The 27,545-nt window shown below is 50.3% G+C and overlaps 1 protein-coding gene across 6 annotated transcripts; it reads right to left on the reverse strand.

The window, feature by feature from the left end:
• Window positions 1-7,613: 7,613 nt before the first annotated feature.
• ZNF488 (zinc finger protein 488) lies at window positions 7,614-25,985 on the reverse strand. Of its 6 annotated transcripts, none has more exons than XM_025397856.1 (3): window positions 25,869-25,985; window positions 22,010-22,182; window positions 7,614-11,067 (listed from the first exon to the last, which is right to left on the reverse strand). In XM_025397856.1, exon 3 carries the CDS (start codon window positions 10,905-10,907, stop codon window positions 9,936-9,938), a length of 972 nt encoding a protein of 323 aa, XP_025253641.1. In that variant the 5' UTR covers window positions 10,908-11,067; window positions 22,010-22,182; window positions 25,869-25,985; the 3' UTR covers window positions 7,614-9,935. The 6 variants fall into 6 exon arrangements, with proteins under 6 accessions (XP_025253641.1, XP_025253640.1, XP_025253638.1 ...); XM_025397855.1 differs by lacking the exon at window positions 22,010-22,182 and adding an exon at window positions 23,618-23,663; XM_025397853.1 differs by lacking the exon at window positions 22,010-22,182 and adding an exon at window positions 25,376-25,480 and having other exon boundaries at window positions 25,869-25,979.
• Window positions 25,986-27,545: the final 1,560 nt, after the last annotated feature.

Here is a 27,545-nt window from a genome sequence, read left to right on the forward strand (position 1 = left end):
ACAATTTAGTGATCACCAGTGGTTGTTAAATCTCTTTTTTTCATGGGTTTTTCATTCATATTATTTGGATCTTCCGGATCTGCCCTGCTGGCCTCTATGGACAGCTGACTTTGTTTAAGATGTGGCGCAAGATGCTATGGGGTCAGCAGGTGGTAAAGGTCCTGTGGATCTTAAATAGGGAAAGGGCTGGTGCAGCCCTTCTGCTGGTGATGTACACATGCTGGCTGCGTCTCTTCTGAGCCTCATGCCGGCTGCATAGCTGGCCACTCTCATTTTCTACCCAGGAGCCAGCTGAGACACAGACAAACTCTGCAGCTCACCCAAGGTCACACAGCCAGCACGGTGGACCTGTGTCCTTCTTTGGGCCACCCAGCATTTGCAGCACCTTTGGGTGATCAGAGAATCACTGCCCATAGGAACTGGTAGGAAACAGTGATGTCAGCCCCGCCTGGGTGGGAAACCAGCCCGGCCACTTCCCCAGCTGAGTGGTTCTGGGCAATTTGTTTCACTTCTCTGGGCCTCAGTTTCTTCATCTGTTCAATGGGAGAAATAATAATACACTTGGAGTTGTGAGAATGAAGTGAGTCAATCTAGTGCCCAGCCAATGTTAGCTGTCATAATTTCTCCGCTACAAAGCTGAACACCCTGGAAGCCCACTGTTCCAGCCCTCCTGGCAGTAGGGCATGGGCATGTGGTCCTGCCTTGGTCAACCAGAAGCTCCTGTGCAAGACGTTTAATCTGGAGCAAGTGACCAGGGAGCCTGGGCAGTGGCCATCTGCCAGAAGCCTAGTGTATAAGGACAGCACAGCCATGCCCTATGCTTAGCAGGGACAGCAGCAGCACCCTCAAGAGGTGCTTCCCAGACTTCCCGGTGTGACTTTGGCTGTGGTCCTGGTGGAGTGACCCATTGTCCCTACCCACTGCTCAGCCAGGTCCCCCAGCCCACCCATCTAGGACTGGGCACCATCCAGGGTCTTTCATGAAATCCCTGTCTGCTTCCATCCACCAAAGACTTTTCTGTAATAAACAGCACAGTCTGGTGCAGCGGGTTAAAGGGTAGGTGGGATTTGAACCCATCTCTGTACAGTTCCAAAGATCCTTCTGTTTCCACCACATCATGAAGAGGCCCTGGGCCTGATCTGGAAAGGGGGTTTGAGATAGACAGGAGTGAAAGTCCTCTGCATAGCAAAGTACAGGTTCAGCCTTCCTAAATGCAAGCCTTCTTGCATTGCTACCTGCTTGCAGGCACAAGACTGGAGGAAAAGGAAAAGGAAAACAAAATCCCATCAGGTCTCTTTTCTGGTGGGACACCCAGATGGCCAAGAACTGCTTAGAAGTCTCTGTTCAGATGAGCCCTGGGCCCCTTCAACTCTCTATGCCCTGGTCTGAGCTCATGGCCTGCACCCTGCCAAATCCTACTTACCTCCAGCTCACATCTTGCACATAGCCACACCTCCTTCCAGACACTCGGATTCCCTCCTCTCTGTGCCCCACACCTCTCACCCAGTGTCCACCAGTGATCAGGACCCAAGGTAAGTTAATACCTGAGTTAATGTCACTCTGCTCTGCACCCAGCCTGCCGTCTTCTTTGCCTTGTCTTGGGGTCCCAGTTTTGTGCCTAAATCCCTGACACAGCTTCCTGCCCCATCTCTGTGGCCTGACCTGCAGCTAGGGGTTCATCTTCACTGTAAGGGCATTGTTAGGTGATGCAGACACTTCTGGAAGGTCATATTTATCTGTCCTTCTTGCAGATGTGATGGAGAGGTAAGTCAACCAGGACCAAGCAGGGGTTCATTTGACTGGCATTCAGGGGTGCTGGAGTGCCCCTCGGAGTCAGCTCAGCCCTGTTGTGACAGCATGTACAATAAATGGATTATAAAGGCCCTGGCAGGGACTCAAAGCTGGCTCTCTGGGGGAAGACAGGCCGAGGAGTTTCCCTATTGTTTACCATCAAAGGCCAGGCCACACTCTGGGCAACCAAACCAGAGCCACTGGGTAGAGAAAGGAACTCAGGGTATGCTGGGTCCATCTTTCCCTGCCTTTCTTTCCCCTCCAGGGCAGATCCTGAGGATGCCAGGCTAGCCACAGGGCAAGTGGTGGAAACAGAGCTGTCTCAGACCTGGTACCCGGCACCAGAGAAGACTTGGGGGACCAGATGTTAGCAGCAGGGGCAGGGCATGGGCACAGTCCACTCATGGGCATCTTTGCAGTCTGACCAGGGACTGACAGCACAGAGCTGGGGGGCATGGTGGGGGTGGTGACTCTGGGTGCTGGGGGCTCATTTCCAGGTGCTCTTGGTCAGCAACAAGCCATGCCTCTGCCAGGCTCTGTAAGGAGAGGAAGGAAAAGGTGACCTTCACTTCCAAGTCCTTGCTGGAGACATGGTGACCCCCATCCAGGGAAGGAGGAACCAGGGACTACTGCAGTGATATGCTTCATCCATAGCGAATGCAAAGGGGCCATGTGGGGACCCTTGTGGGCCTGCTGCTTTCAGGCTGGACTGAAGCAATAAGGGAGGAGCTTCCTCTTCCTGTGTCCATGTCTGCCCCGCACAGGCCCACACAGTAGATGGCTCTGACTGTGTGCCAGAGGGCCCTGGTTACCCACACAGCTGTGATGCAGTCACACGATGTGACTCAGAAAGAAAAGCAGCACAGCCGGTTCACACTCCGGGCCAGGAAACCCACCTCCAAGGTCCCCGCCTGGGGGCACCCACCTCCCATCTCCTGGTTCCTATGGGATTTAGCTGCCACCTGGCCTAGGTCCCCTCTCTGCTTTGCTGACCAGGGTGGCCAGCACTAAAAATAGCCTCCTAATCCAAGCAGTTTAGAATAGCAATGGGATCAGACGACAGTGGCTTCCTCCGTCTTGCCCCAGGAAAACACGAGATGGCAAGATGAATGGAAAGAAAACGTCAGAGAACCCCTCCCATTCTCCGTGCAGGCACTGCCTCCCCTAACCCCTTTCATAACCGGGCACGGTGGCTCAGGCCTGTAATCCCAGTACTTTGGGAGGCCGAGGCGGGCAGATTACCTGAGGTCAGGAGTTCAAGACCAGCCTGGCCAACATGGTGAAATCCTGTCTCTACAAAAATACAAAAATTAGCTGGGCGTGATGGCGGGTGCCTGTAATTCCAGCTACTCAGAAGGCTGAGGTGAGAGAATCACTTGAACCTGGGAGGCTGAGGTTGCAGTGATTTAAGATCGAGCACTCTGGCCTGGGCAACAGAGCAAGGCTCCGTCTCCAAAAACAGAACAAAACAAACAAAACGGTTTCTGAACCTTCTCTCCTAGGAAGTATCACAACCCAACACATGTTGGAGAACGGCTTATTTTTCAAATAAAAGGTTTATTCTGTGAGGTTCTGATCTTGCTATGCCATCTGTAGACCTACCACATGACTTCTAAAAACACAACAAAATTAGGCAAATGACAAGGGTGCGTGATTCCCTCTTTCAAGGGAAGAGGCCTGTAGGAAGGCCTGCTGCCTCCAGATGGCGCCATCACTTTCCAGGGGTATGAGGAGTGCAAGGCTGGTCTGGGGGCTACTGTGGCTGACTTTCACCCCTGATAAGGGCTCTGTCTCTGTGCTCACAGGAACAGGGTGGTACGGCTGAGGTTAGAAGCGCTAGGCCCAGCACCGGCCTGTTCCAAAGCTGGGAGCATAACAGAGTTAAGGGGTCACTGGCTGGTGGCAACCCTGAACCATCACCACCACTGACATGCTTCCATGAATCCATGCCACTTTGGTTATCCATCAGTGCTTGCAAAACTCTTGAGTCAGTTGACAACGAATTTCATACAAAGACCTGAACTCTGGCCTTTCTTGAGGCCTGCATCCAGCCTGGCTGTGCAGTCTTCACCCAGGCATTGAGCTCCCCACCATTGCCACTTACAGGCAGCTCCATCCACTCATTAGCCTACTTCAATAGACTTTTGAGCTTAGGATCCCTGGCCTAGAGATGCAGGAATTGGCAAGAAGTTGAATTCTAGGAGCCCAACTTTGTAGTGGTTTTACTTCTCTCCCAGGTAACAACAGAAAGAAAAGCTGACCTTTGTTAAAATTGAGAACCAAACTGAATCTGAATTCAGAATGTCTTAGTTTAGCCTCATTAGCATATTTTGAGGACTTTTGTAAATCTGAATTGAATGGCTGCCACTGGGAGATAATTTATTATGATAGAATTTGCCATGTTTCCAGCTACTGTAGATAAAACCTCCTCTGTTCCGCGAGGTCAGCCAAGACTTTCTGCTCATCGACTCAGTGTCTTTGGGTCACATGCCTACCAACAGCTTTGCCAGAAAGCCACCAAGGCCCTAGATCCTAGGAGAGTGGAGGAGAGAGGCAAAGCTGGCCAGAACAGCAAGGGGACACCCTGGGGCACCAAGGGACAGGGTACGATCTTGAGGTGGAGCATTGAGGAGCTTTTGTGAGCTTGAGAGGCAGGTTAGGAATTCAACAGTGGCAGGGTGAGTATCTCACCAGGACCACAGGATGGGGTGCTGAGCTGATTCAATTAGACGTAGAGAATTTAAGGAATGCAGTAATTCTTACCCAGGATTGTAAAATTAATATCTGCTGATGTGATATATTGTGGCAACATTTCATGCCAACTCTTAACTGGCATATAGAAGGTGACTGCCTAGTCCATTTGGGCTGCTATAACAAAACACCATAAACCGGATGACTTATTAACAACAGAAATTTATTGCTCACAGTTCTAGAGGCTCGGAAGTCCCAGATCAAGGTGCCAGCAGCTTTGGCGGTTGGTACCATCTTCCTAGTTGGGAGATGGCAACTTTAAGCTGCATTCTCACAAGGTGGAAGCAGGGAACTAGGTCTCTGCGGTTTATTTTTATTTTTTAGAAATAGGGTCTCACTATGTTGCCCAGGCTGGAATGCAGTGGCACAATCATAGCTCACTGCAGCCTTAAACTTCTGAGTTCAAGTAACTCCCCCACCCACCCCACCCATCTCAGCCTTCTACGAGTAGCTGGGACTATAGGCACACACACCACCTTATTCAGCTAATTCTTGTATTTTTTGTAGAGACGGGTGTCTCACTATGTTGCCCAGGCTGGTCACAAACTCCTGTCCTTGAGCAATCTTCCCATCTCAGCCCCCAAAGTGCTAGGATTACAGGCATGAGCCACTGTGCTCAGGCACTGGGGTTTCTTTCTTTCTTTTTTCTTTTTTTCCAAGATGGAGTCTTCCTCTGTCACCCAGGCTGGAGTGCAGCAGTGCAATCTTGGCTCACTGCAACCTCCACTTCCCGGGTTCAAGCAATTCTTCTGCCTTAGGCTCCCAAGTAGCTAGGATTACAGGTGCCCACCACCACACCCAGCTAATTGTGTGTGTGTGTGTGTGTATTTTTAGTAGAGACGGAGTTTCACCATATTGGCCAGCCTGGTCTCGAACTCCTGACCTCATAATCTGCCCGCTTTGGCCTCCCAAAGTGCTGGGATTACAGGTGTGAGCCACTGCACCCAGCCTCTTTTGTAAGGGCACTAATTCCAACCTCCCAAAAGCCCCACCTCCTAATACCATTACCTCGGGGGTTAGGACTTTAAATAAATTTTGGGAGACACAAACATTCAGACCACAGAAGTGGTAGAGAGAGCTTGGGCAAAACCATGATTTACCATGTCTACTCTCCAGTAGATACAGGAGGGCAGAAATGAAGAAGGGCTAAGAGAGAATTTGACTCCCAGACTCTGGGAACCCAGCCTGGTGATAATTAGGGACCACAATATTAACAAGCTGTAAACCCATCACTTCCACAAATCACTTTTGAGTTTGTCCATTTAAATGGCTGTGAGCAATTTGGATCTACATCCATTTTTACCAAAATTAACTCCAAGTTAAAAATCAGAGTTGGGGGAAGATAGTGTGCTGTTTTCTATAGCTTCAAGTTTTCCTAAATGCCTATCCTGCTTGGGAACGGTATAACTGGTCGAGGTTAGTAATAATTGCATGTGAGGCCATTCTATTCACGTGCAACGTAAACCGTCGCTTGGTGTAGCTGAGGTTCCTCATAGATTGTGGATGGGGCAAGGTCCAGACCTCTCAGTGGTTCTAACCTTGGCCTCACCACCACTTGCCCTGCAACCCTGAGCACATCAGCTCACGTCTGTGGACCTCAGAGTCCAGTGTTGTACAGGGAGGGGGTGGTCTAGAAATCTAAAGTCCCTTCAGTTCTAAGTGTCTGCATGTCTTGGCATATTTCTGCCTTTCAAAGAGATTTCACAGAAATTACAAACCAATCGATTAAGCCAGAGAAGGACAATCGTGCACAGCGTTTGATAGATCCTAAAACCCTCCCGAGAAGCTGATTTGAGATGTGGCAAGTGCCAGGCCAGAACCAGGCATCTCATTCATTCATTCATCCGACAAATGTCTGTTGAACACCTACTATGTGCCTACATTATCTAGATGCCAGCAATGCTGCAGGTTAAAAAAACCCGCCAAAAATCCCTCACAGAGCTTACATTCTAGTGATAGGGGACACGGTAAGCAAGATAAATCAGTGAAAGAGTTAGTATGCAAGATAGTGAAAGTGCTGGAGAGAAGGGCGATAGGAAAGTGTGTGTGTTTACAAGTAGCAAGTATGAGTTGGAATTTGAGACAGGGAGCCTACACCTGCTGCTGTCCCAGTTCCTGAACCATCCACAATGCCACATGACCACACTGGACTGGGCAGACAGGTAGCAGGCTGAAAAGGACACGAAAAGCTCAATCTGGGGTCCTGGAGTCTTATTCTTGCACTGATGCTCCTGAGCCCATGGTCTTAGGAACGTCCTTGACCTCTTGGAGTTTAATGTCATCTGCAGTAGGTGGGAATTATTAATAACAATCTGCCTCCCGGCTGCTGTGTGTCAAGTGCATAGTGTGGGGCCTCATGCCGAGACCTTGAGTTGCCCTTTCCTGCCTTACCCAAGACAACACACAGGGAGGCTCCCGTAGCTTCAGCTGCCTTCTGTGTTCAGCCTCTCTGTGTGTAAATGATACCCCCACACAGCACCTAAAGCGGCCGGCAAGGCTGAACTTTCCTTGTCTTGTCTTAGTGAGCAAGGGACCTCCCAGTGTCCCTATGGGAATGCAGATGCTTTATTGGCATCTGTAGGGAGCACCCTTCCCTCTTTTAGATGTGGAAGACAATGAGCTCAGGGGGTCCAGGCTCCCTCCTCCAGGCCACACTCCCCACTGCAGCTGGAGAGCACCCCCAAAGTGCCTCTCCAGTTTGGACCGAGTCCCCTCGGTCCAAACTGCTCTCCTGTGAGGCCCTCCTACCCTGCCCCTCCATCTCCTCCTCACACCCTGACACAATTGCAGACTCTGGACTGATCTTTCTCCTCAGCCACTGCTCCCCTGCCTGCATCACCAAATCACCAGCACATACTTGTCTTTGAGGCTCAGCTCAAAGTGCCCAGGGTTGCTGAATAAATGAATGGAAATGGATCCACTCACTCAATCCCTTGCCAGGCCAGGGAGACAGCGTAGGTGAAGGAAGCTCAGTACACATGGAGGCTTCCAGCTACATGGCAGCCTCCTGCGACCCTCCACAGCCAAAGGAAGATTGCACACATATTCAGACCCAGCTTCTCACACAGAAATTATTTCCACAATATTTATTATGCACCAACAGTACGCCATGCCCTGTTCTGGGCACCAGGGATGCACAGTAAACAAACCAATCTCTACCCCTAAGGAGCTGACAGTGTGGCTGCAGCAAATCAACAAGACAACAAACAGAAAGATGGTCGCAGATGGTGAGACATGCTGTGAAGGAAGCAACAGGGTGATGCGGCTGGGAGTGACAGAGGCTGCAGGGCTGCTTTACAGGGAATCTGGGAGACTCCTCTAAGGAGCTGACCTGTGAGAAGCAGCCCTGTGGAACCACAGCAGGAGCGGCACCACGAAGAGCTAGACAGAAAATGCTGAATGAAGCCCAGGCTTGAGAAACGGCATGAGAGCTGCGGTCAGAACACGGGAGCAGACAGCAGAACAGCAGCGAGGTGGTATCGCGGGGTGCCCTCTGCCCACTGCCACCTGTGGGCCTCATAAGGGCAAGCTCAGCCCATGAAGGTAGCAGGCATAGCTTCAGGGGAGTGTCAGAAACACTGGAAGTGTTATAGCATCATCTGCAATTGACTCATTGTAGAAATGGAAAGGAAACAGCTCTTGCCTCCCAGGGCTATGATAGGATTCACTATAACATCTGTATTCTTCCAGTGCTTATGCTATTGCGTGGCACACAGGGACGTGAAATGAGTGTTTGCAATTAACAACAGGCAAGGACTTGTTTGTGAAGCAGCTGGCAGGTCCTGCTGGGGCCTGCGGGGTCCTTAGGCCTGTAAGTGTGAAGGGCAGCCACAGGGTTGGAGGCATCATCTGAGTTACACGTTCAGAAGATGATCTGGTTGTGTGCATGTGGGCAATGGATGGGTGCATGGTGAGAGGCAGGAATGGAGGCAGCGAGGACATCAGAGCAGCCAGGTGGGAGTGCTGCTGCCTGGAAGGGTGGACAGAGGAGAGCAAGAGAAGAGGTGCAGTCTGGGAGGCTGGCTGAGATCCCCACCTGCTCACCCTGGCTTATTCCCAGCCACAAGCCTGAGCTCTGTGCTGGGGGCTCATTGGAGGGCTGGAAACTGCACATCCAAAGAACAGTATCTGACAGTGAGGTGAAAACCAGTGCAAAAATGACACTGGCTTGGAAACTCCCCACAAAGGGCTTTCACGCAGACTGACCTGTGCAATGTCAAAGAGTACAGCCTGGGCTCCACACATCCTTAGGAACAAGGGCCGATGCGGGTACCTACAATAGCTACTGACTGAAATGCAGCAGATAATAAACGGTACCTAGAATGCTCCCCAGCTTCACAATCTGGAAGCCTAGTTTTTGCACATGTCCTATTCTTGGAAGGTAAAAGGGCATGTGTGTAGGTGGTGGGGAGGGGGTTCTATTTCCCTCTACTCATATACTCACAATGTAAAGAACTATGGACCAGGTGTTGGCTGGAATTACCTATCCCAATTCTTCACCCTCCTGTGGAGGGGATGGATGCTCACTCCCGTGTCACAGCTTCATCAAGGGCAGCCTACACTTTTCCACTCCTCAGTATTGGGCCTGGTTCTGCCACTTGTATGGGCTGAGAGGACGTTGGCAATGCAATCCAAGCAGAGGCTTCAAGTGTGCTTGTTAGACTCGCCCTCTTGTGTTCTTGGCATAACTGCGAAAGAAGCATGCCCGCTCTGGGTAGCCCACCAGCCGAAGACGAAAACGAACATGACTTGATCAAATCTGAGACTTGCTGCCAAGCCCAGCCAAGCTCAGCTTAACCTGAGCCAACCCACAGACTCATGACTGAGACAGATGCTTTAGCTTGTATGCCATGGAGATCTTGTTAATGATAATAGCTGACTAGTACAGACATCATCACAAACCTCGTTGACTCAGTGCTCAGGGTCTGCAGGCAGAATGCTGGCCACTTTCCGCACGCCTTTCATGTGACCTGAATGCCAGCCTAACACACAGTGTTATCATCTCCACTTCACAGACGAGAAAATGGGGACTCAGCAGGTTAAAGCTCTTTGTCCGGGGTCACAGCTGGTATGTGAAAGAGCCCAGATTGGAATCCAGGCTTGGGTGCCTCCAAAGCCCATGATGTGTGCCAGGAGTCGCCCCCGCTCTCTGTGCCTGTTAGGGCCTTTACCCTGGATTTGCAAAGCCCATCACTTTATTTCAGGACTTCATTTCCCTCAGAACACATCATGCAGGTGTGGCTTTTTCAAATTATGCCTGAGCTGTTTATCTATGAATGTCAAAGGTGGCAGCTCTGCAAAGGACCATGACATCCCCCTCCAGGCAGGCCCAGGGAGCCCCCTTCTGCCAAAGGCTGACTGCCGCACCCAGCAGGTCACTCTGCGGCCACCTGCTAGCTGTGAGAAGTCATGTGCCGGGAGAGGTGGTGGCGCTCCCGGAAGTGCTCCTGGCACACAGGGCAGGCGAGGGCCTCTTCTCTCTGCTTCTGAGAATGTGTATCAGGCCCTGCATGCTCCTTTTTGTGGTGGGACCGCATGTGGAAGACCAGGTCGGACGTCAGGCGGAAGGACAGGTTGCACTTTGCACACCAGTTCTGGGTGGACAAGCCCAGGGAGGTGAGGGTGGGTGGCAGGAGGGCCCAGGAAGTGGTGGAGGATGACGAGGGTGGGGGCACCTGGGCCTGGGTGTGCTCCAGCCACAGTGTGGGGGCACCCAGGAAAGTGCTGCAGAGTGGAGCATTCTGTGGCAATGCTTGCAAGTTCCAGAAATCACCAACCAAAAGCTTGGGAGTTGAAAGTCGACCCCAACAAGCGAGGTCTGCGGTGTTGAGGAGTCCAGACAGCTCCCCCAGGGTGTCTGCACATTCCCCTGCAGGGAAGACTGAGGTTGGCCCAGGCCTCTCTGCTGGTCGCTTGGTTGGTTTGCTAAAGGCGCTTCTCTGCTCACCTCGTGCTCTGCTGGGCCACACAGAGAAGACTTTGCTGCCGGCTGGGCCTCTGGGGACGTCCTGGGTCAGCTGCAGGATGCCAGGCTGGCCTGTGGGGTCATCGTGCTCCCTCTCCTGGGCCTGAGGATCCACCTGCCAGTCCTTCATCCTCGGCAGCTCTGTGAAGGCGCTCTGACTCTGCTCCCCACACGCCTTCAGGGGCAGTGGCTTGCCAGGTAGGGGCTTGCCTGGGGCTGCCAACAGTGCCAGCTCCACACTGCCCACATCCCGGCCCGCCCTGCCCACAGCAGCCTCAGGGCCCAGGCGGTTTGTCTTCTCCAGCAGCACTGGCTTGCGGCCCCGGCCCAGCTCAGGTTCGCTAAGTCGCCATCTGTTTTCAGCCGATGGGCTCAACGGGACTCCCTTCCCAGCTGCCATGGTGATCACCAGGGCTGGGGCCACAGGATAAGCAAGGTGGCCACTCTGGCAGCCATCAGTCTTTGCGGGTTTGGGGTTCTGGAGGGCTTGGCCCAGCAAGGAGCCATGAGATGTGGAAGCTCCCTGTGACACTGGGCTGGACACACTCGGCCACAGGGCCCTGCAGAGAGAGGAAGTGACAGGCAGTGAGATGGGCATCCATCACTCAGGCACAGTGCATCATGAGCTGGCATCAGACAGGACCCTGACACTCAGGCCTCCTCCGCGGTCTGTGGGATGGGTGTGCTGACCACACCACGTCTGAGGAGACAAGGAGCATGGATGGCACCGTCCTCCAGGGCCCACCTCCCTGAGGCAGAGTGGGGACAGGGGTCTCTGCTGAAAATGCCCAAGGGCAGCAGCCCCTACAGCTCAGTAGAGAGAAATGCAGGATTCCCCTGTCAGAAGTGGTTCCTGGGGATTAACCAGCATGAAATGGACAGTCTGGAGGTGAATGGAAAGAGCCTGCTCTGGGGACTATGTTAGGGCCTTGGGGGTCCTCCAGAAGTTTCTGGGTCATCTGTCAACAAGTAGACTCCATCATGAGGAAGCCACGTGCCCTCAGCCCCTGCTCCATGCTCAAGCTCCCTCTGGCCCTGGCTGAGTGTTGAGGGCACAGGGAGGCCGCAGCATTAGGGCCGATGTGTTGGAGGATCATGGGCTTCATGGTCTTTGCTCCTCACGCAGCCCTCTCTGTCCTGACCCTAATGTCAACCCATTGCTCCTCGGGTTACCAGACCTGCCTTCCGGCCTGGCGGCCCCTTTGTCCACATCACATTCCCTGTCAGCTTCTGTATGGTCTCCGATTTTCTCAGAGCCATGCTTCTTGTGAGAGTCATGTGTCCCCACTCTTCCCCCAACTCCCAAGTACATGTGGACGGCTTTATTCCCACCATACCTGTGAACTCATTCCAAAATGCACCTCAGGCACAGCCTCCCCTTGAGGCTTCCCCAGTGCTCTCAGACACAGACAACACTCCCTCCTCCATGCCACCACTGTCCTGGGCACCAAAGGCCTGCATGCACCACGTGCAACATTGTATTTACTTGTTTGTGGTCTGCTAGAAGGCAAACTCTAAGAAACAAATATGTCAATTCACCTTCACATCTGCAGTACTTAATCATGCATGCAACAGGACGGGAGCTCAGGAAGCCTTTGCTGAATGAATGAGTGAATGAATGACAGGACAGCAACTGTTAGAAAGAAGTCAACTTTGTCCTCCCAAAGAGTGTGGCCTATGACCTGCTCCTGCACAGAGAGGAGAATGTGAGCCCTCCATATTCCCACAGGGCCAAGGGAGGAGACATCCGCATGGTGAGAAGGGCGACGAGCCGACTGCAGCCTGCCTTCTAGCTTCTCCACCTCCTGCTCCTACCCTGTGCTCCCTACCAGGCACTTGGCCCTGCCCAGTCCACAGCTCAGGCGCAGGTGGGGAAACCACTAGCTTTGGCTGAAGGGTGTGCTTTGCTTTCCAACTCTGAAGTAAGATCAAACTATGAAGCCCCACCAAGGGCATCCAGCCTCTTCCCATTTCCTTATCTCCCCTTGACCCGAGTTCCAACCCCAGTGAGAACCCACCCAGTTTTTCCTTAGGGAATAGCCCACCAGCCCACTCAGAGAGCTCTGAGAATACAGCTGATTGGCCTGTGGGTGCCAAGAGTCACCCCACCAAGGGCATCCAGCCTCTTCCCATTTCCTTATCTCCCCTTGACCCTAGTTCCAACCCCAGTGAGAACCCACCCAGTTTTTCCTTAGGGAATAGCCCACCAGCCTGTATTCTCAGAGCTCTCTGAGAATACAGCTGATTGGCCTGTGGGTGCCAAGAGTCACCTTAAGGGTGGGGGTCACACAAGGGCCCGGAACTCCAAAAGTACCTTCCCTCAGGCGCTGGACTAACAACAGTCTGACCATGGCTAGGAGAGGCAGGCTGAGGGGTCAGATCTGCCTAACAGGAGAAGGAAATGAAGTATGGTTTATAGTAGTGAAAGCAACAAGCAAGTAAATGCGTAACTCCAGAGACATGGTGAACAAAGCAGGACGCATATGCAATGCGAAGCACTGTGCAGCCTTGGACAGTGATGCTCGCTATGCTTATGATCAAATGCTGATCATGGTTTACAGTGGTGGTTTATAGTGGTGAAAGCAACAAGCAAGTAAATGAGTAACTCCAGAGACATGGTGAACAAAGCAGGATGCATATGCAAGACGAAGCACTGTGCAGCCTTGGACAGTGATGCTCACTATGCTTATGATCAAATGCTGAGGAGGCAAAAGGACAAAAAGATTATAGATTTGGTGTTACCTATTCTATGCACACACACACAAAATGCATACACCAAAGGAAAAACCCCAGGAGGAAACAGAAAATGACCACCAGGTCATTTGTTCATTGATTCCCTCTTCCGTTCATTCCACAAGCATTCGCTGAGAGCACCCGGCATGCAGGTCCTGTGCAAGGTGCGGTAGTGACAGTGGTGATGAGGCAGTCCTGAGTTCAGCTGTACAGAACACAGGGACCTGCACATGTGCCAGTGTTGCAAACAGGCAATGGTGGCATCTAAACTGAGCTCTGAGGACCCAGAAGGGGCTGCCCAGGGTTCACAAGAAGCTTGCATGGGGCCTGCGGTGTGGAGAACCTGAGGGCTCTCTGGGGAACTGAGCCTAACACAGTTCTGCAGTGGGAGAGTGCTCGGGGAGGGGCAGGATCCAGAAGCCAAAATAAAATGGACCTGACTGTTTTTAGAAATAAATGATTGATGTTTTAAGTGTGGCTATAAAGTATGGGAAAAAAACGTTTATAATACAATGTTAGTGTCAGATATAAACATGTTGTAAAACAAAACAGGAAAAAAGCCTATCTACCAAATAAACAGAAACATGAAAGAAAACATACCAAAACAATACGTATGTGAAAAATAATTTATACTATGTACGTACACTATATAACATATAGTATACACAGAATGTATACATAATACACCATATAATATGCTATATATGTAATATGCTATATTCTATGATGATGCTAGTATTGGAATTTGGGGGAGTTTTTTCTTAACTTTCCAATATTTTCAAACTAGTCTTATTTTAGCATTTTGTATTGTTCTGCAGTCAACTGTTTTAAAGGGGGCGGTGCCCTTTTCTGCTTGGTTGGGGTCAGAATTCTGTAAGGGATTTTCACAGCCCAGTGGAGCTGAAGGCTCTGTGACTTCAGAGATGCTACTTTCGTAACTGCTCCAGGAAATAATTCGGAGGTGAATTCCCCCTGCTGTCTACTCTCCCTTGGAAAAGAGGAGTCCTAGCCCCCACACTGGAGTGCTCTGGCTGGAGTCTCCTGGGAGCGGAGGGGCCTGCCCAGCGGGCGGGCTATTTCTCATAGGGGCTTCACAGTCTGTTTCACGCCGCCTAGAGAGACCTCACCTCTGCCAAGCCTGGAACTGAGCATTCCCTGGGCCACAGGAACAAAAGGAGAGCTTCGGAAGAAGGGTGCCTGGGCACTCAGATCAGATCAGATCAGCTTTTAGGCAAAGTGCATTTCATTTTCTGTTCATTCGCTCAGTAAACATGCACAAAGCACCTACTATGTGCCAGGCTCCAGACTACATAAGACTGGTGACTCTCAAAACTGAATTCTAAGTAGTTGGAAACGGCTGGAGAGTAGGGTGAGTGTGCAGTGTGGCCTGCGGCGTGGCCTGGAGGATGCATGTGGAATTCAGAGCAGGAAGGTCCCCTGTGGAGGCCCAGAGAAAACTTCAGGGCTGGACGCAGTCCTGAAATAGCAGCCCTGGCCTTGCCCATGCTTGAATGCAGGAAGAGAACCTAAAATGTGTAGACAAAGAGTAACTGGCCGAGAACAGAGCCAGTGACGCTCAGGGGAGGGACACTCTCCTGTTGGCCCTCCCCACCCACCCCTGCCGTGCCCCGGCCTGTCTCCAGTAATATGTGGCAAGGTCTTTGCTGGAAGCTCAAGCCTCCTCTGTTTTCTGAGCATGGAGAAGACAGAGACCAGTGTGAAGCATAGGTCAAGAAAAAAAATAAAGAGAAGGAGAAAACAAAGAAAATGCATAAAGATTCCCAGCTAAAAACCTTCTTCCGTCTCTATCACTGCCCCAAATTTCTCCAGCGCTCTCTGTCATGAAAATTTCAGAAAGTGCATGACAAAACTTTGCAAATGAAGTCAGGGGTCACAGGCAGGGGAAAGTACTGGTTTCAGACTAGGCCAGATAAAGAAAAATATCAAAGACATCAGCAGAGCACCGACCTCGCCCACGGGACGCCTGCCGCAGTGAGCTGCCACACGCCTGGCCCAAGTAAGAGGTGGACACACTCCCCTGGCAGCCACCATCTGGCGGTTCTACCTCATGTGTGTCCAAGGCTCTTGATGGGTGGGAGGGATGGGCAGAGGCTGCTTCATTCCCCACTGGAATCAGGCACCTCCTGCCAGGTGTTGACACAGATGTGAGGAAGGAAAGAGGCCACACCTATGGCAGACTGAGCTCTGTGGCTTACTCCGCCTTGGCATGTCATGGAGCCACTGACCCCCATCACACCAGATTTTTCCAACCCCAGCAAGCATGCAGAACTCAGCCACCCTCAAGGAGTCTCAAAAATAAAGCCTGTATTGCTTGGCAAGTGAGAAATTAGGTCCATGCATATGGCAAAAGTTAGACACAGTGAGCTTTGCTGGTCTTTCCCTCTGTTTTCCTTCCTCGAGAACACTCTTAAAAGAACAATCAAAATAGCAATTAAACAAAAATGTCCCTGTTATCCTTCAGAGAGCACGATACCGTATTTGCTTTACTGTAATGACTATTGCATCTATTACCAAGCTTCAGACTATTAATAATACACAGGAATACCAAGAAGCAAAATAAAACAGAAAGGCACAAAAAGTAGAACGGGAAAGACGTGGGTTCGAATCTCACCTCCATGCACTTATTATGGAGCTTCAGCTGCGTAATGTAACTTCTCTGAATATTGGGCAATCGTGAAATGAGTGGGAAAATAATGCATTTAAACAGGATAATAATATCCAGAAGGAGGCTCCCACCTCGCCCGGCCCATGTCAGTGCCTCAGGAATGTTCATTTATTTCTTTGTGGTCAAGGGACAGGAACAAAATGAAGGACATGGAGAAGTAAACAAAAGAATCAATGACTATATAGAGCCATGCTGCTGGGACACGGGACACCCTCTCCAAGCCTATGATGGAGACAGGCAAAGTCTTCCGTAGACGGAACATCACTCTCCTAACTAAAATACTTGCATTCTCAAAGACACAAAATGTGCCACTTTCTTAACTGAATAAACGCAGGCAGCAGGGTGAGGAAGGACAGCCCAGCAGGCCTTGCCCAGTATACCCTAAGAGAACACCAAACATTCCGCTCTTAGGTGTTCCACCCACCTACACTGTTTTATTCCCACGCCTTCACCAGATGTTGAAACGTGCTGCCAAATCAAACCTAGACATAAGACAAACCAAAATAACAAGGAAAGCTTGCTGGTTAAGACTGAGAAACAGCGTGGGGTGGGCAAAAGTTAAGACGCTCGGGTATGAGTCTCAGCTTCAGTGTTTAGAGAGGGCCTTGGACAGGTCCCTGTCCTTCAAAGACCTTGCTCAGCTGCAAAATGAGGCGGCTGGACCAGGTGGCCTCTACGGTCCTAAATACCATAAGGCACCGAGTGATATCTTTATGTGGCATTATGATGCATCTCTTGTGATCAATCTGGATTTTTAGACATTATTTTGACAAGCTAAAGGGTAAAAAATGCAGATCTAATAATCAACTGTGCAATAGCCTGATACTTCTGTCAGCCATAGCCATACCCAGACTAAGCTGCTCTTCTAACATTCATGAATATTCAAACACAAACAGGACTGCGGACTCCTTCTAAAAGAGGTGGATTAATAGGTCCCAGGAGCAGATCCCTGGTTACCTTGACACTCCACAGTGATTTCTCACATCCCTTAGGTTCCAGCAATCAGGGCTTCCTAGCTGCAGACAGCAACCTCTACCCAGGTAGTTTAAACAGAAAGGAACTTATTAAAGGGTATCATGCAGCTCATTAAATCTCTGTGAGAGACACAGACCAAGTTTGGGTGCTCTCCAAGGGTCAGGATAGCCAGAGAAAAAAGCCTAACCATGCCCTGGCACTGTCTAGTAGAAACTCTGCTGGTATCAGCACCTATCACAAGGGATCAAACTCCTACAAACTCCACCACAGCCACCCCACAAGACCAGATGTCCCTGCCACTGTGAATGACAGACATCACCTGCCTGCCAAAGACTTCAGCTCATGGGACTCGACTGCACATCCAGGGCTGGGTGATGTACCTGGCTGCTTGTGGGGATCTATGCCAAAGGCCTGCACCCTGGATGCAAAGGAGTCTGGGAAACATGGATTCAGCTTCCCAACCTCTGCAGTGCAGGAAAACCAAGTGAGATGGGGTTAGAAATGGTTGTTGATTGAACCAATGACAGGATCTGTTACTGTGGCACTTAATAAAGCTCACCCCCTGAGGAAACTGAGAGGACACAGTCATGCAACTCTGTCTGAATGTTTTCCTCTCTGCCTGCAACTTGATTTTCTTGGCATGTGGCCAGTGGTGTGCTGGAGCCAGCTCACATTGGCTTGTGAGATGATCAGGAATGTTTTGAGTTAGCTGTTTTAACTCAGACATTATTCAAAACTAAATTATACAAACTTACAGTCATAGAAATTTTATTAAAAACACAAGTAATACATAGTCAGAACCCATCACTTCCTAGGCATTCTACTACACATTCCCGTTGCCTACGCTGTGGACGCCGCTCTGCCTGCCGGTGCGGGAGCTTGCCACTGTCCACTCCTCCTCACACCACATCTAGGGATATCGTGAGTGGCCATAAATCAGGAAGTCAGTCAGAATGGGATCATTTATGGAAATGATATAAATCAAGGCTTGATTTCTTGTTTTGTTCAGTGTCTGGACTTAAGAAAGTAATGGGAAAAAATTGTCAATAATGCAGATTAAACTGAAATTGTTGTCTTGTCGATAGCTGTTATATTGTGAATAGCTCACAAAAAGCTGAGGGACTATTCTTCTAGTATTCTGAAACTATTATATGATTTACGAAAGAAGTTATTTAGATCACTGACAAACAAGTGAAGTTCTGACATATGTTCATTGTTCCACTTTCGTCTTACACTTTATTGTAAATGAAAATATCACCCAAAATTCATGTTGGAGCTACATGCTGAGAACCAGTTGTTAAACACTTACCAGCACACCACAGCGTGTACCCCATATACTTTCTAATTCTGGGCACCAGAATAATGAGAGGCCCTCCTGGAAGAGGCAGGAGGCCTCCAAAGGGCAGACAGATACAAAGACAAGAGAGAGAGCAGGGAGAACAGCACACACGAATGCCAGGCAGTGACAAGAGTGGGTTAGACGTAAATCGAGAGTGTGAGGACTGTTTACGGGTAAGACCACATGGTCTAGCCACAGGGAGGCAGACCATATCTCTTAGGGAAGACAGTCATTCATTTATTCTGTTGGTTCGTGGGGAAGAGACAGCCTGTGTCTGATCTATCTCTGCAGCCCCCACAGGGCATCTCAGGAAGAGTGGGGTGGACTGCAGGGTCCCCCTTTGCCCAGGTTTTTAAACCAGCTGTCAGGAAAGGAGGAATACACAATCTCTATGACAAGAACAGTCAGATGGCTTGGTTCTGTTTTATGCTACTCAGCATCCTTCCTAACCAAACCCAGTTTCAGTTTGAGAAGCTGCTTATGTGTGCCTGGTACTGGAACTCTCTGAATAGCTCAATCCTGGTCTTTTTTGAGCTTATTTCTCCAGTTCTCCCTCTGATACTGTGATCTACCTGCCACCATAACCTTCTAATTAATTCCTTCTTGACAAAGTTGGCCAGAGTCCGTCGCTGTGGTTTGCATCCAAAGAATCCTGATTGCTATGGATGTGACAACTCACCTCAGCTTGGAGCGCTATGCCTCCAGGACTCTCTCACGGAACACACACACACACACACACACACACACACACCCCACATACGGCTGCCACCCAGAGGCGCTGGCTCAGCTCTGCCCCTGCACCTGTCAGCATCTAGCAGCAGCTGCCACATTCACAGAGCACACAGGGCTTCCACCTGCCAGCTCTGACTTAATTCGACTGTGCTTGCACCCTGGTTGAGGGCAGTTTTCCTTCCTTGCTAGTTGCCATACTCATTTTCTCTCCTGACCCTCAGGAGTGCCGGGCCACTTCAGGCACCTGGGGACAGGGGCTCTGCAGGCATAGGTGCACAGAAGGACAAACGTTGGAGCAATGCACATGCAGGCTTGGCAGGATGGGTCTGGCTGTGCCTGGCCCCCACCCGCACACTAGGGGGCAGTCACCTGACCACCTGGCCCTGCCCCTAGAGACAGCATGTGTAACCTCATCTCCACTCACCAGAAGTGCTCACTCTTGGTTCTCCCCACACATGAATCCACTCGCTTCTCCTCTGCTCCCCTGTCAGAGGTTTGTGAACTGTCTGCCTGTGCCAAACTGGACACCCATGGGTGGACCAGCTTTCAGCCTCACCCTGGAAGTGCCCATGGTGTAGAAGGCAAGACATGCAGTGACCACATGTGAAGGTGCCACCCATGGGGAAGTGGCATCAGCCAGCTGGGATGCCTTCATCCCTACCCACCCTCACCAGCCCCACCCTCAAGTTCTGGAAACCAGAACTCAAGTTCTTCCAAGTGCCCCCATCGCTGGTGAGTGGTACTGGCAAAGCCAGACCCCACTCAGCATTCCAGAATTTTCATCCTTAGAAAATATTTATCCCAGGGTTCAGGGAGAATCTAGGAGTGGATGAGAGCCTTATTCAATGGGGCCTCCATGGCTTGCTATGCATAAATATAACCTGGGCCAAATCAGCTTCTTCCTCTCCCTGCTTCCTGCCCACCCATGAAAGGATGTACCTGTGTCCAGTCACTTCCTGCAGGAGCTCTCAAGGAGATGAGACAGAGAGGCCAACCCTCTCACAGAGTGAAAGCACAGGATAAATCAGAGAGAAAGCAAGAAAAGTGAACATAAAACCTCAGCGTGCCCTTTTGTCACAAGCTTTTGCCCAGCTCCTGTGGAACATCGCCACCCCGCCTTGCCCTGCAAACCACCCTGTGTGACTTCTGGAAGTCCAGGTCCTTTGTCGCATGGAGAGGATGCAAACCACACGCTGCAGCAGGCTCTGCACCACTCCTGATGCCCTTTTTGAGTGGATTCCTCAGAGGTGGTGCCTGACGTCAGAGATTAATGTCAGCCGGTGTCTCCCAAAGAGGCAGAGGCAGAAACATCACTCCTCTCTGTGACCCCAAGCAAAGCACTCAACCTCTCTGAGCCTCAGGTTTCCATCTGTAAAATGGGCTCGGGCTAAGCTGTCTCTCCAGTCCATCCCAGACCTTCCCATGTATGACTAATGGGATGAAGCCAATCTCCTTTACAGCAGGATGGAACATTTGCCATCAGGATGCTTCAGGGTATGAGAACAGGAGTCACCATTTATCGGCTACGTAAGTGTCGACATGACAAACAATAGTATTAATAAATGAAATAAGGCACCTTGTTCATTTCATTTTCATAAAAACCATATGGGGGAAGCTACGTGTCTCAGTTCAGGTGCACTTATCTCCAATCTGCCAAATGCCATCCTGATAAACTGGGGGCAGCATCTCAGCTTTTAGAGACCATTGTGGATCTGGACACCGCGAACTGCTGAATTAAATATCCCACCCAGCTTCCAATGTTAACATCCAGATCTTAATAAGAAGGAGCAGGAGGATGGAGAAAATGAGGAGATGAAACTGGGAACTATCTGGGGACCTTTCATCCCACCCAGGACCTGCGAGGGTCACTGCTGTCGCTGCATCAGCACCGCATGGAGTAAGGTCAGAGAGGCCAGGGCACAGGATGTCCTCCAGAACCCCGACAGAACAAGGGCCAGACTGAAGACCTGTAAGGTGGAAAATGACGTGAGTCTGGCATGACTTGTCCCCAGGGAGCCCCCGCCAGCTCCTCATGCCCGTCTCTCCTTTGCCTACAGACTCACAGTCTTTTTCTTACTCTATGATCTTTCCCAGGGCTAACATCAGATTTGAGTCTCATCCACCTCCAGGCTTCAACTTCAACACCTCTCAGACAGCACCTCAGATGAGGAAATACCATTCCAGGTCACACCATGCCCTGGCCAGGGCGTTCTCTGGGTCAGGGCCCCGAGGCACACCCACAGCAGCCCAGGGCTGCCAGGCTCCTGCTTTCCTCCGAGGACCGGCCTGCACCCTTTGCACCTGCAGATCCTCCTCTGTCCAGACCACTGTGGGCACAGTGCAGCTGCACCTTCCTCCCCTTCACAGACACCAGCTGCCCTAGACGGCGATGGATCTATGAAGCCCTATTCTCCTGGCTCTGAACATGATATGAAAAGATGCTTTGTGGTCGTCAGCTCTCCTCAGTAGGCTCAGTTCACACCCGGGCTCTCGCCCCCTGACACTCTTTACTGGCCCTTGTCACTCTGTCATTGTGAGTGTCCTGGGAAGGGCTCCTCTTGTCCTCCTTGGCTCTTGTCCCTCTGACCTCAGCAAGACATCTTTCTGAGCCACACAGATGTCTCTCATGGCCACCCCATGTCTTTCCTACTTGAAAAAAAGCAGATTTCATTCCAGGACTAACCCACTACTTTCAGAGCCCTCAGATCACGTGAATCACGGAAATCAAGTGATGATCTTTGAAACTTTCTGAAACTGAGCTCCCCAATTTCTACAGGGGATCTAACCATGCCTGGCCTTCCCCACCAACACAGAGCACATCTCCCCAAGGCTCCCAACCCAGCTGGGCCATCAACCAGGATCCCCTATTGCCCAACTCAGCAGGTGCTGCATCCTGGGAGATGAAGCCTCACATACCCCACGGTGTTAAGAGCTTGTGGTTCTCAGTTTATCATCCATCTCTGGACCCTGACCGCACACTGATCATTCACTCATCTGGGAACCACTGGCCACATTCTCCCACATTACCTGTCTATACCTTAACCAGGTTGTCTCAGGTAACCTTGGAGTCTTCCATCCACATAGATGTTAAGTGCACGGGCTCCAGGGTCAGCTCTGCTCTCTCCAACCTGTGACCTTGGGCAAGGTGTGGGTCCTCTCCAGGCCTCTGTTTTCTGATCTATAAAGAGGGTGACCTTGGTGTTTTCTTCACTGGGTTGTTGGAAAGATTAGAAGAATGAATATAGAGAAAGTGCTAAGAAACCTGTCTCAGTAAACATTAGGGGTATCACTTCTTATCGCAGAGTGCAAAGGGATAGAGTCCACCCTATGGCGGCCTTCCCATTACTCCTGAGCTCTCAGGGACCAGCGCACAACAGTGTTTAATGAATGACCAAACAGCCTGGGCATTTTTCTCCTTCCCACTACACCTACAGAAGAAAGAACTCTTGGCAAACAGCTGGATAACCTCTTTTTCCTGAGATGTCTGAAGTCACTCCCTGACCCAAGCCAACTAGCCAGCCTCAAGTTGTTCTGAGCTGCAGGTCAGGCACCAGATCTTATTCAGAGACACCATGTAACCCCAACTCCCCCATGCAGTGCTTTGCTGCATCTGCCTTTCTCTTCAGCTAAAACACACAACAGCAGAAAATGCCTCCTGTCTTCCAATCCTTCGGTGTCCCTAGTCTCTGGAGAAGCTCCAGACCCTTTTGGAAGATTCCAGAGGACAATCATCTATGGGTCTTTTCTGCATTTGGATTGTGAGGTCCTGGGGTTTCCTAAGAAAGGGAATACACCTGTTTCCAGGAATTCTCCTGGCTCTGGCGCACTGAGGAAATTAAACACGGAAGGTGATACAGGCTTTCCCAGAGGCTGACTGGTGGCACTGGGGAGATGAGCAATTCCTGGTCAGCCCCTACAGGCTCTGTGGCCAGCTATGCCTGGACCCCTCTAGCAGCAATGCCTGCTGCATTCCAGGAAAGCTAAGTGCAGGAGACTGCGGACACAGCCAGTACCCATGGAAGCAGGGAGAGTGGCCCTAGTGCAACATAACTTGGCCATGTGGACCCTCATAGGGGTGGATGCAATCTCATCACCCACTCAGATACCTGAGACTGTGCAGAAGCAGGGCCAGTGAAAGCAGAGGGCAAATCCAGTGCTTCAATGGGGCCCTGCTGTGCAGATGGAGAGTCTACCATGGATATGACTGAGGATGGCCAGGACACAGAACAGGGAGCAGTGTTCTGCCAAACAATGCCAATAGGCAATGGCTGGTGCTGTGTGGAGTGATATTTTAGATGTTACATGTGCCAGGGCTGCAGCAACATGGAAGTCACATAACGGGACTGAATTAGCCCTGGTCACTCAGGCTCCAGGGCACGACTTGTGTTCCAAATCAGCCCTGCTACTACCTGCCTGACCTCAGACAAATACTCTGGGCCTCCATCTCTTCATAAGTAAAACAAGAACAGTGATCTTCACTTCAGGCACTCACGGACGGGACTCAACAGGGCTCTGTACATGCCAGGCAGCAAGAGCACAAGGAACAGCAGCTCTTTTCCTAATACAACTAGAGAATAAAGGTGGAGCCTGAGACGGTGGTCCCAATTCCACTGGCAGCCTTCTGGGAAAAAGTCCATGATTTTACCTCAGCTACTCCTTTTGACATTCCCAGGTTCCAACAATAGCATCATCTAAGGATAAAAAGACAATGATGTTCTTACAGAGACACTGACCACTAATGAGGAACGATCAGTTTAAAAATATTGAAATTCATCCTTTTTTAAAAAAAATAATTGGTGTGATTACATGTTTCAAACAAAAGTTGCCACTTCTTGGATACCCGAAAAGAAATCTGCCAAGCAAAGCAGACATGATGATTCTAAATCATTTGCAAAGTCTTTTACCCCTCCCCCGAGAATCCTCACATATTGGGGATCAGGGATTAGATATAAAAGGCAATTTAACTTTTTAAACCAGAAAAGAGCCTCACAAATCACAGTTCCACGCACATACCTATGAATTTGTCCAAAATATCTAGCACATGCAAATTCTTTTTTTTTTTTTTTTTTTTTTTTTGAGACGGAGTCTCGCGCTGTGTCACCCAGGCTGGAGTGCAGCGGCGCGATCTCGGCTCACTGCAAGCTCCGCCTCCCAGGTTCACGCCATTCTCCTGCCTCAGCCTCCCGAGTAGCTGGGACTACAGGCGCCCGCCACCACGCCCGGCTAGTTTTTTGTATTTTTAGTAGAGACGGGGTCTCACCATGTTAGCCAGGATGGTCTCGATCTCCTGACCTCGTGATTCGCCCGTCTCGGCCTCCCAAAGTGCTGGGATCACAGGCTTGAGCCACCGCGCCCGGCCGCAAATTCTTTCACTGAACACACTGCAATGTACCTTCATCATACTTAATTTCTGTTTAATTCTGTGTGATTTATCTATGGCCAAATTTCCATTTCTGTATCAATCAAAAGTAAATTAGTTGAATTTTCATTAAAGGTCATAATAAACTACAATATCATGTTAAATTATTTCCAAGAAGCAAAAGCTTCAAGCTTTATTGGTAATTAAGATCTTTACAAACAAACAACGGCTCTTTTATAACTTAGTGCATACATATTATGTATTTGTGTGTGTTTGAACACATAAATATTATGTGTCATAAATATCATTAAAAATTAAATCACATATTTCTGATAAGATTACATTTTAACCAAGAAACAAAAAATTGCCTCGATATAGTTCTATTTTATCCCTCAAAAATGAATGAGGCTTGATTTTCTAGAGTTCGTCCTTTATGCATCTATGACAATCTTTGACACTAACAGGAAATATTTTCCCCTTGGCCCTCCTATTTAATGTACATAAAATCATTAATTTCCAATGCCATAATTACTGCCATAAAATGCCTAACGTCTCCCTCAGGAGTAATTAAGTAAGTTCATTTCTGTACATCAGTGGCATTGGCAACTACATATTTTAGAAATTTACTGTTAATTTCTTATTTCCAGGGGCCCTCAGATGTTTCAGGTGCAAAGCTCTGGCCTCCCACTGTCTTCCCACAACCCTGCTCTGAATCCTGTCCCCTCCCTCCCCTGCACCTGGCATTGCATAACCTGCCCAGAAGGCAGGTGTGGGTGGGAACTCCCCTTAAATGCTTCTGCATGGCTTAGCTTCCTGCTGTGCTGTCTGTGTCTATTAGTAAAGGCAAAATGTCAAGGAAAGGATTCAATCAACCCCTTGCCTCTAAAACCAGGTATGTTCTTTCAGCTCATTCTAAAAACTCAGTATAATGTGATCATTTGGCATTGTTTTGTTTCCCAGGAAAGGCAGTGAACAGGTTACACGTCCAGATCTTTGGATATAATCTGTTGGAGAAAGGATCTGGGGCTGATGCATGGTTCTTACCCTACTGCCCAGCGCAAGCCTGGGCTGAGAATAACAGAGCAATACACGATAAACCCCGGGAGGGGCAGAGGGAGGGATGAAAACAACTGCAGCCTGAAAGTCACCCTAGGAGAAAAAAAAAATCATAGGCAGAATTCTTGAGTGCTGAGAAAACAGCGGGGAGAGGGGGAAGGTGAGGGAGAAGGATAAAGAAAGAAAGGAAAAGAGGGAGAGGGAGAGAGACTGACACGGAAGGAAATGAAAACAGGAAGACAATAAAGAAGAGATAGAGGAGAAAAAGTGAGAGAGGAGAAAGGGAACAGAAACGAGGATGAGACTCGGAGACGACATGAGAGAGCTAGAGGAAGCTGGCGACATTGGGAAGGAAAGGACCCCACAGTCAAAGGCAGGACTCAACAACCCTGTCCTGGGGAAAGGCAGTGGAAGTGAGATGGACCCCGCCGCCCGCGCCTGCTCGCGGTTCTGTCCCTGCAGACAGGAGGGCGCGCCTCACCTGGGCTCTCTGGAGATGTGGAGCAAGAGGTGCTGGGGCAGCACAGCCTCCTCCCGGCCAAGAGCAGCGCGTGGCTCTGAACTTGGCGCTGGAGCCCCGAGGGCTGCCAGGTCCCGCCCCAAAGCCGCTCCCGCCTTCAGGGCGTGGCCTCGGCTTCGCCCATCCCCAGGGAAGCTCCAGCCTTCGGGGCGGGGCTTGCGGGTGGGCGGCCCCGGCGGGGGAGGGCGGCGCTGGCCAAAGAACCCCCAACCCCGGGAGAAAACCCCGTTCTGATCCTCTGGGCTGCCCGGCCCTACCCCGGCTCAGCTCCCAGCTGGCTGGTCAGGGTCTGGAGCCAGCGCCTGCGGGAGGGCGAGGGCGTCCTTTGGAGGCGGCGCCTGCTCCCGCCGACTCCCTCTGGTCCTGGGCGCCAGACCTCGCGCTCCTGGGCCCGCGGGGCCTCGGCGAGGCGGACGGGGGCTGCGCGCGGTGCCTGCGGCTCCAATCTGCGCCGAGGACCCCCGCGGCCTCCAGGCCCTCCTTCCCCGCGCAGCCTGGCGGCCCCTCGAGCGGCACCTCCCCCCGCCGAAATCGCCCAGCTCTCCCCCCCAACCCCCGGGAGCGCCCGCAGCCTCTGCTCCCCAGACCCCAGCTGTGACCAGGCAGCGCTCTGCCAGGAAGGCGGGCTCCGCGACTCGGGCCCTGGTGGAAAATGACAGTTCAAATGCGTTAAAATTAAGAACTTATACTTCGATTAAAAAAACAACAAACGGAGTGAAAAAGGAAGCCACACACTGAAAGAAGATACTTGCAGCAATTGATAAAAGATTAGTATCCAGGATATATACTTTTAATGAAAGAGAGGAACACCCAAAGCAAAGAATGGATACAGACATGAATAGGCACTTCGGAGGAACCATTAGCGACCAAAATCATGTGAACGAAGGAAGTCTCTAGAGTAATTAGAAAATGCAAATTAAGACCACAAGGAGATGTTTAATCATTAGGTATAAGTGTTAAAATATAACAATAACAAGTGTCACGGAAGGCATGGAGCAAGAGAACCCTAATATGCCCCCAGCATGTTAGTAACACCCATATTAGTACAGCATAGAAGTACACCCAATTTCATTGATTATAAAACAACACTAATTTAAGATATTCTATTATACTAAATACAACTCCAAAAGAGGGGGGGAAAACTGACAACCAACCAACTCAATGCTTTTCATCACTTGTAATTTTTAACTTATATAAAGAAAGATATATTTTAGACTGTATTAATCCATTCTCACACTGCTATAAAGAACTGCCTGAGACTGGGTAATTTATAAAGGAAAGAGGTTTAATTGATTCACAGTTCAGCATGGCTGGGGAGGCCTCGGGAAACTTACAATCGTGGTGGAAAGGGAAGCAAAACAGGTCCTTCTTCACAGAGTGGCAGGAAGGAGAAGAATGAGTGAAGTGCAGAGTGAAGGGGGTAAAAGCCCCTCACAAACTCATTCAATTGCCTGAGAACTCACTTATACTATCATGAGAACAGCACAGGGCAACCACCCTCATGATTCGATCACCTCCCACTAAGTCCCTCCCCCTACATATGAGTATTACAATTAGGACTACAATTCAAGATGAGATTTGGGTGGGGAAACAGAGGCAGGCCATATTATGCCACCCCGGTCCCTCCCAAATCTCATT

The sequence above is a fragment of the Theropithecus gelada genome, chromosome 9 (genome assembly GCF_003255815.1).
Source record: "Theropithecus gelada isolate Dixy chromosome 9, Tgel_1.0, whole genome shotgun sequence".
Classification (NCBI taxonomy): Eukaryota; Metazoa; Chordata; class Mammalia; order Primates; family Cercopithecidae; genus Theropithecus; species Theropithecus gelada.

Excerpts from the sequence above, each read along its gene's own strand:
- ZNF488 (XM_025397856.1), bottom strand. The coding sequence starts at position 10,907 with ATGGCAGCTGGGAAGGGAGTCCCGTTGAGCCCATCGGCTGAAAACAGA.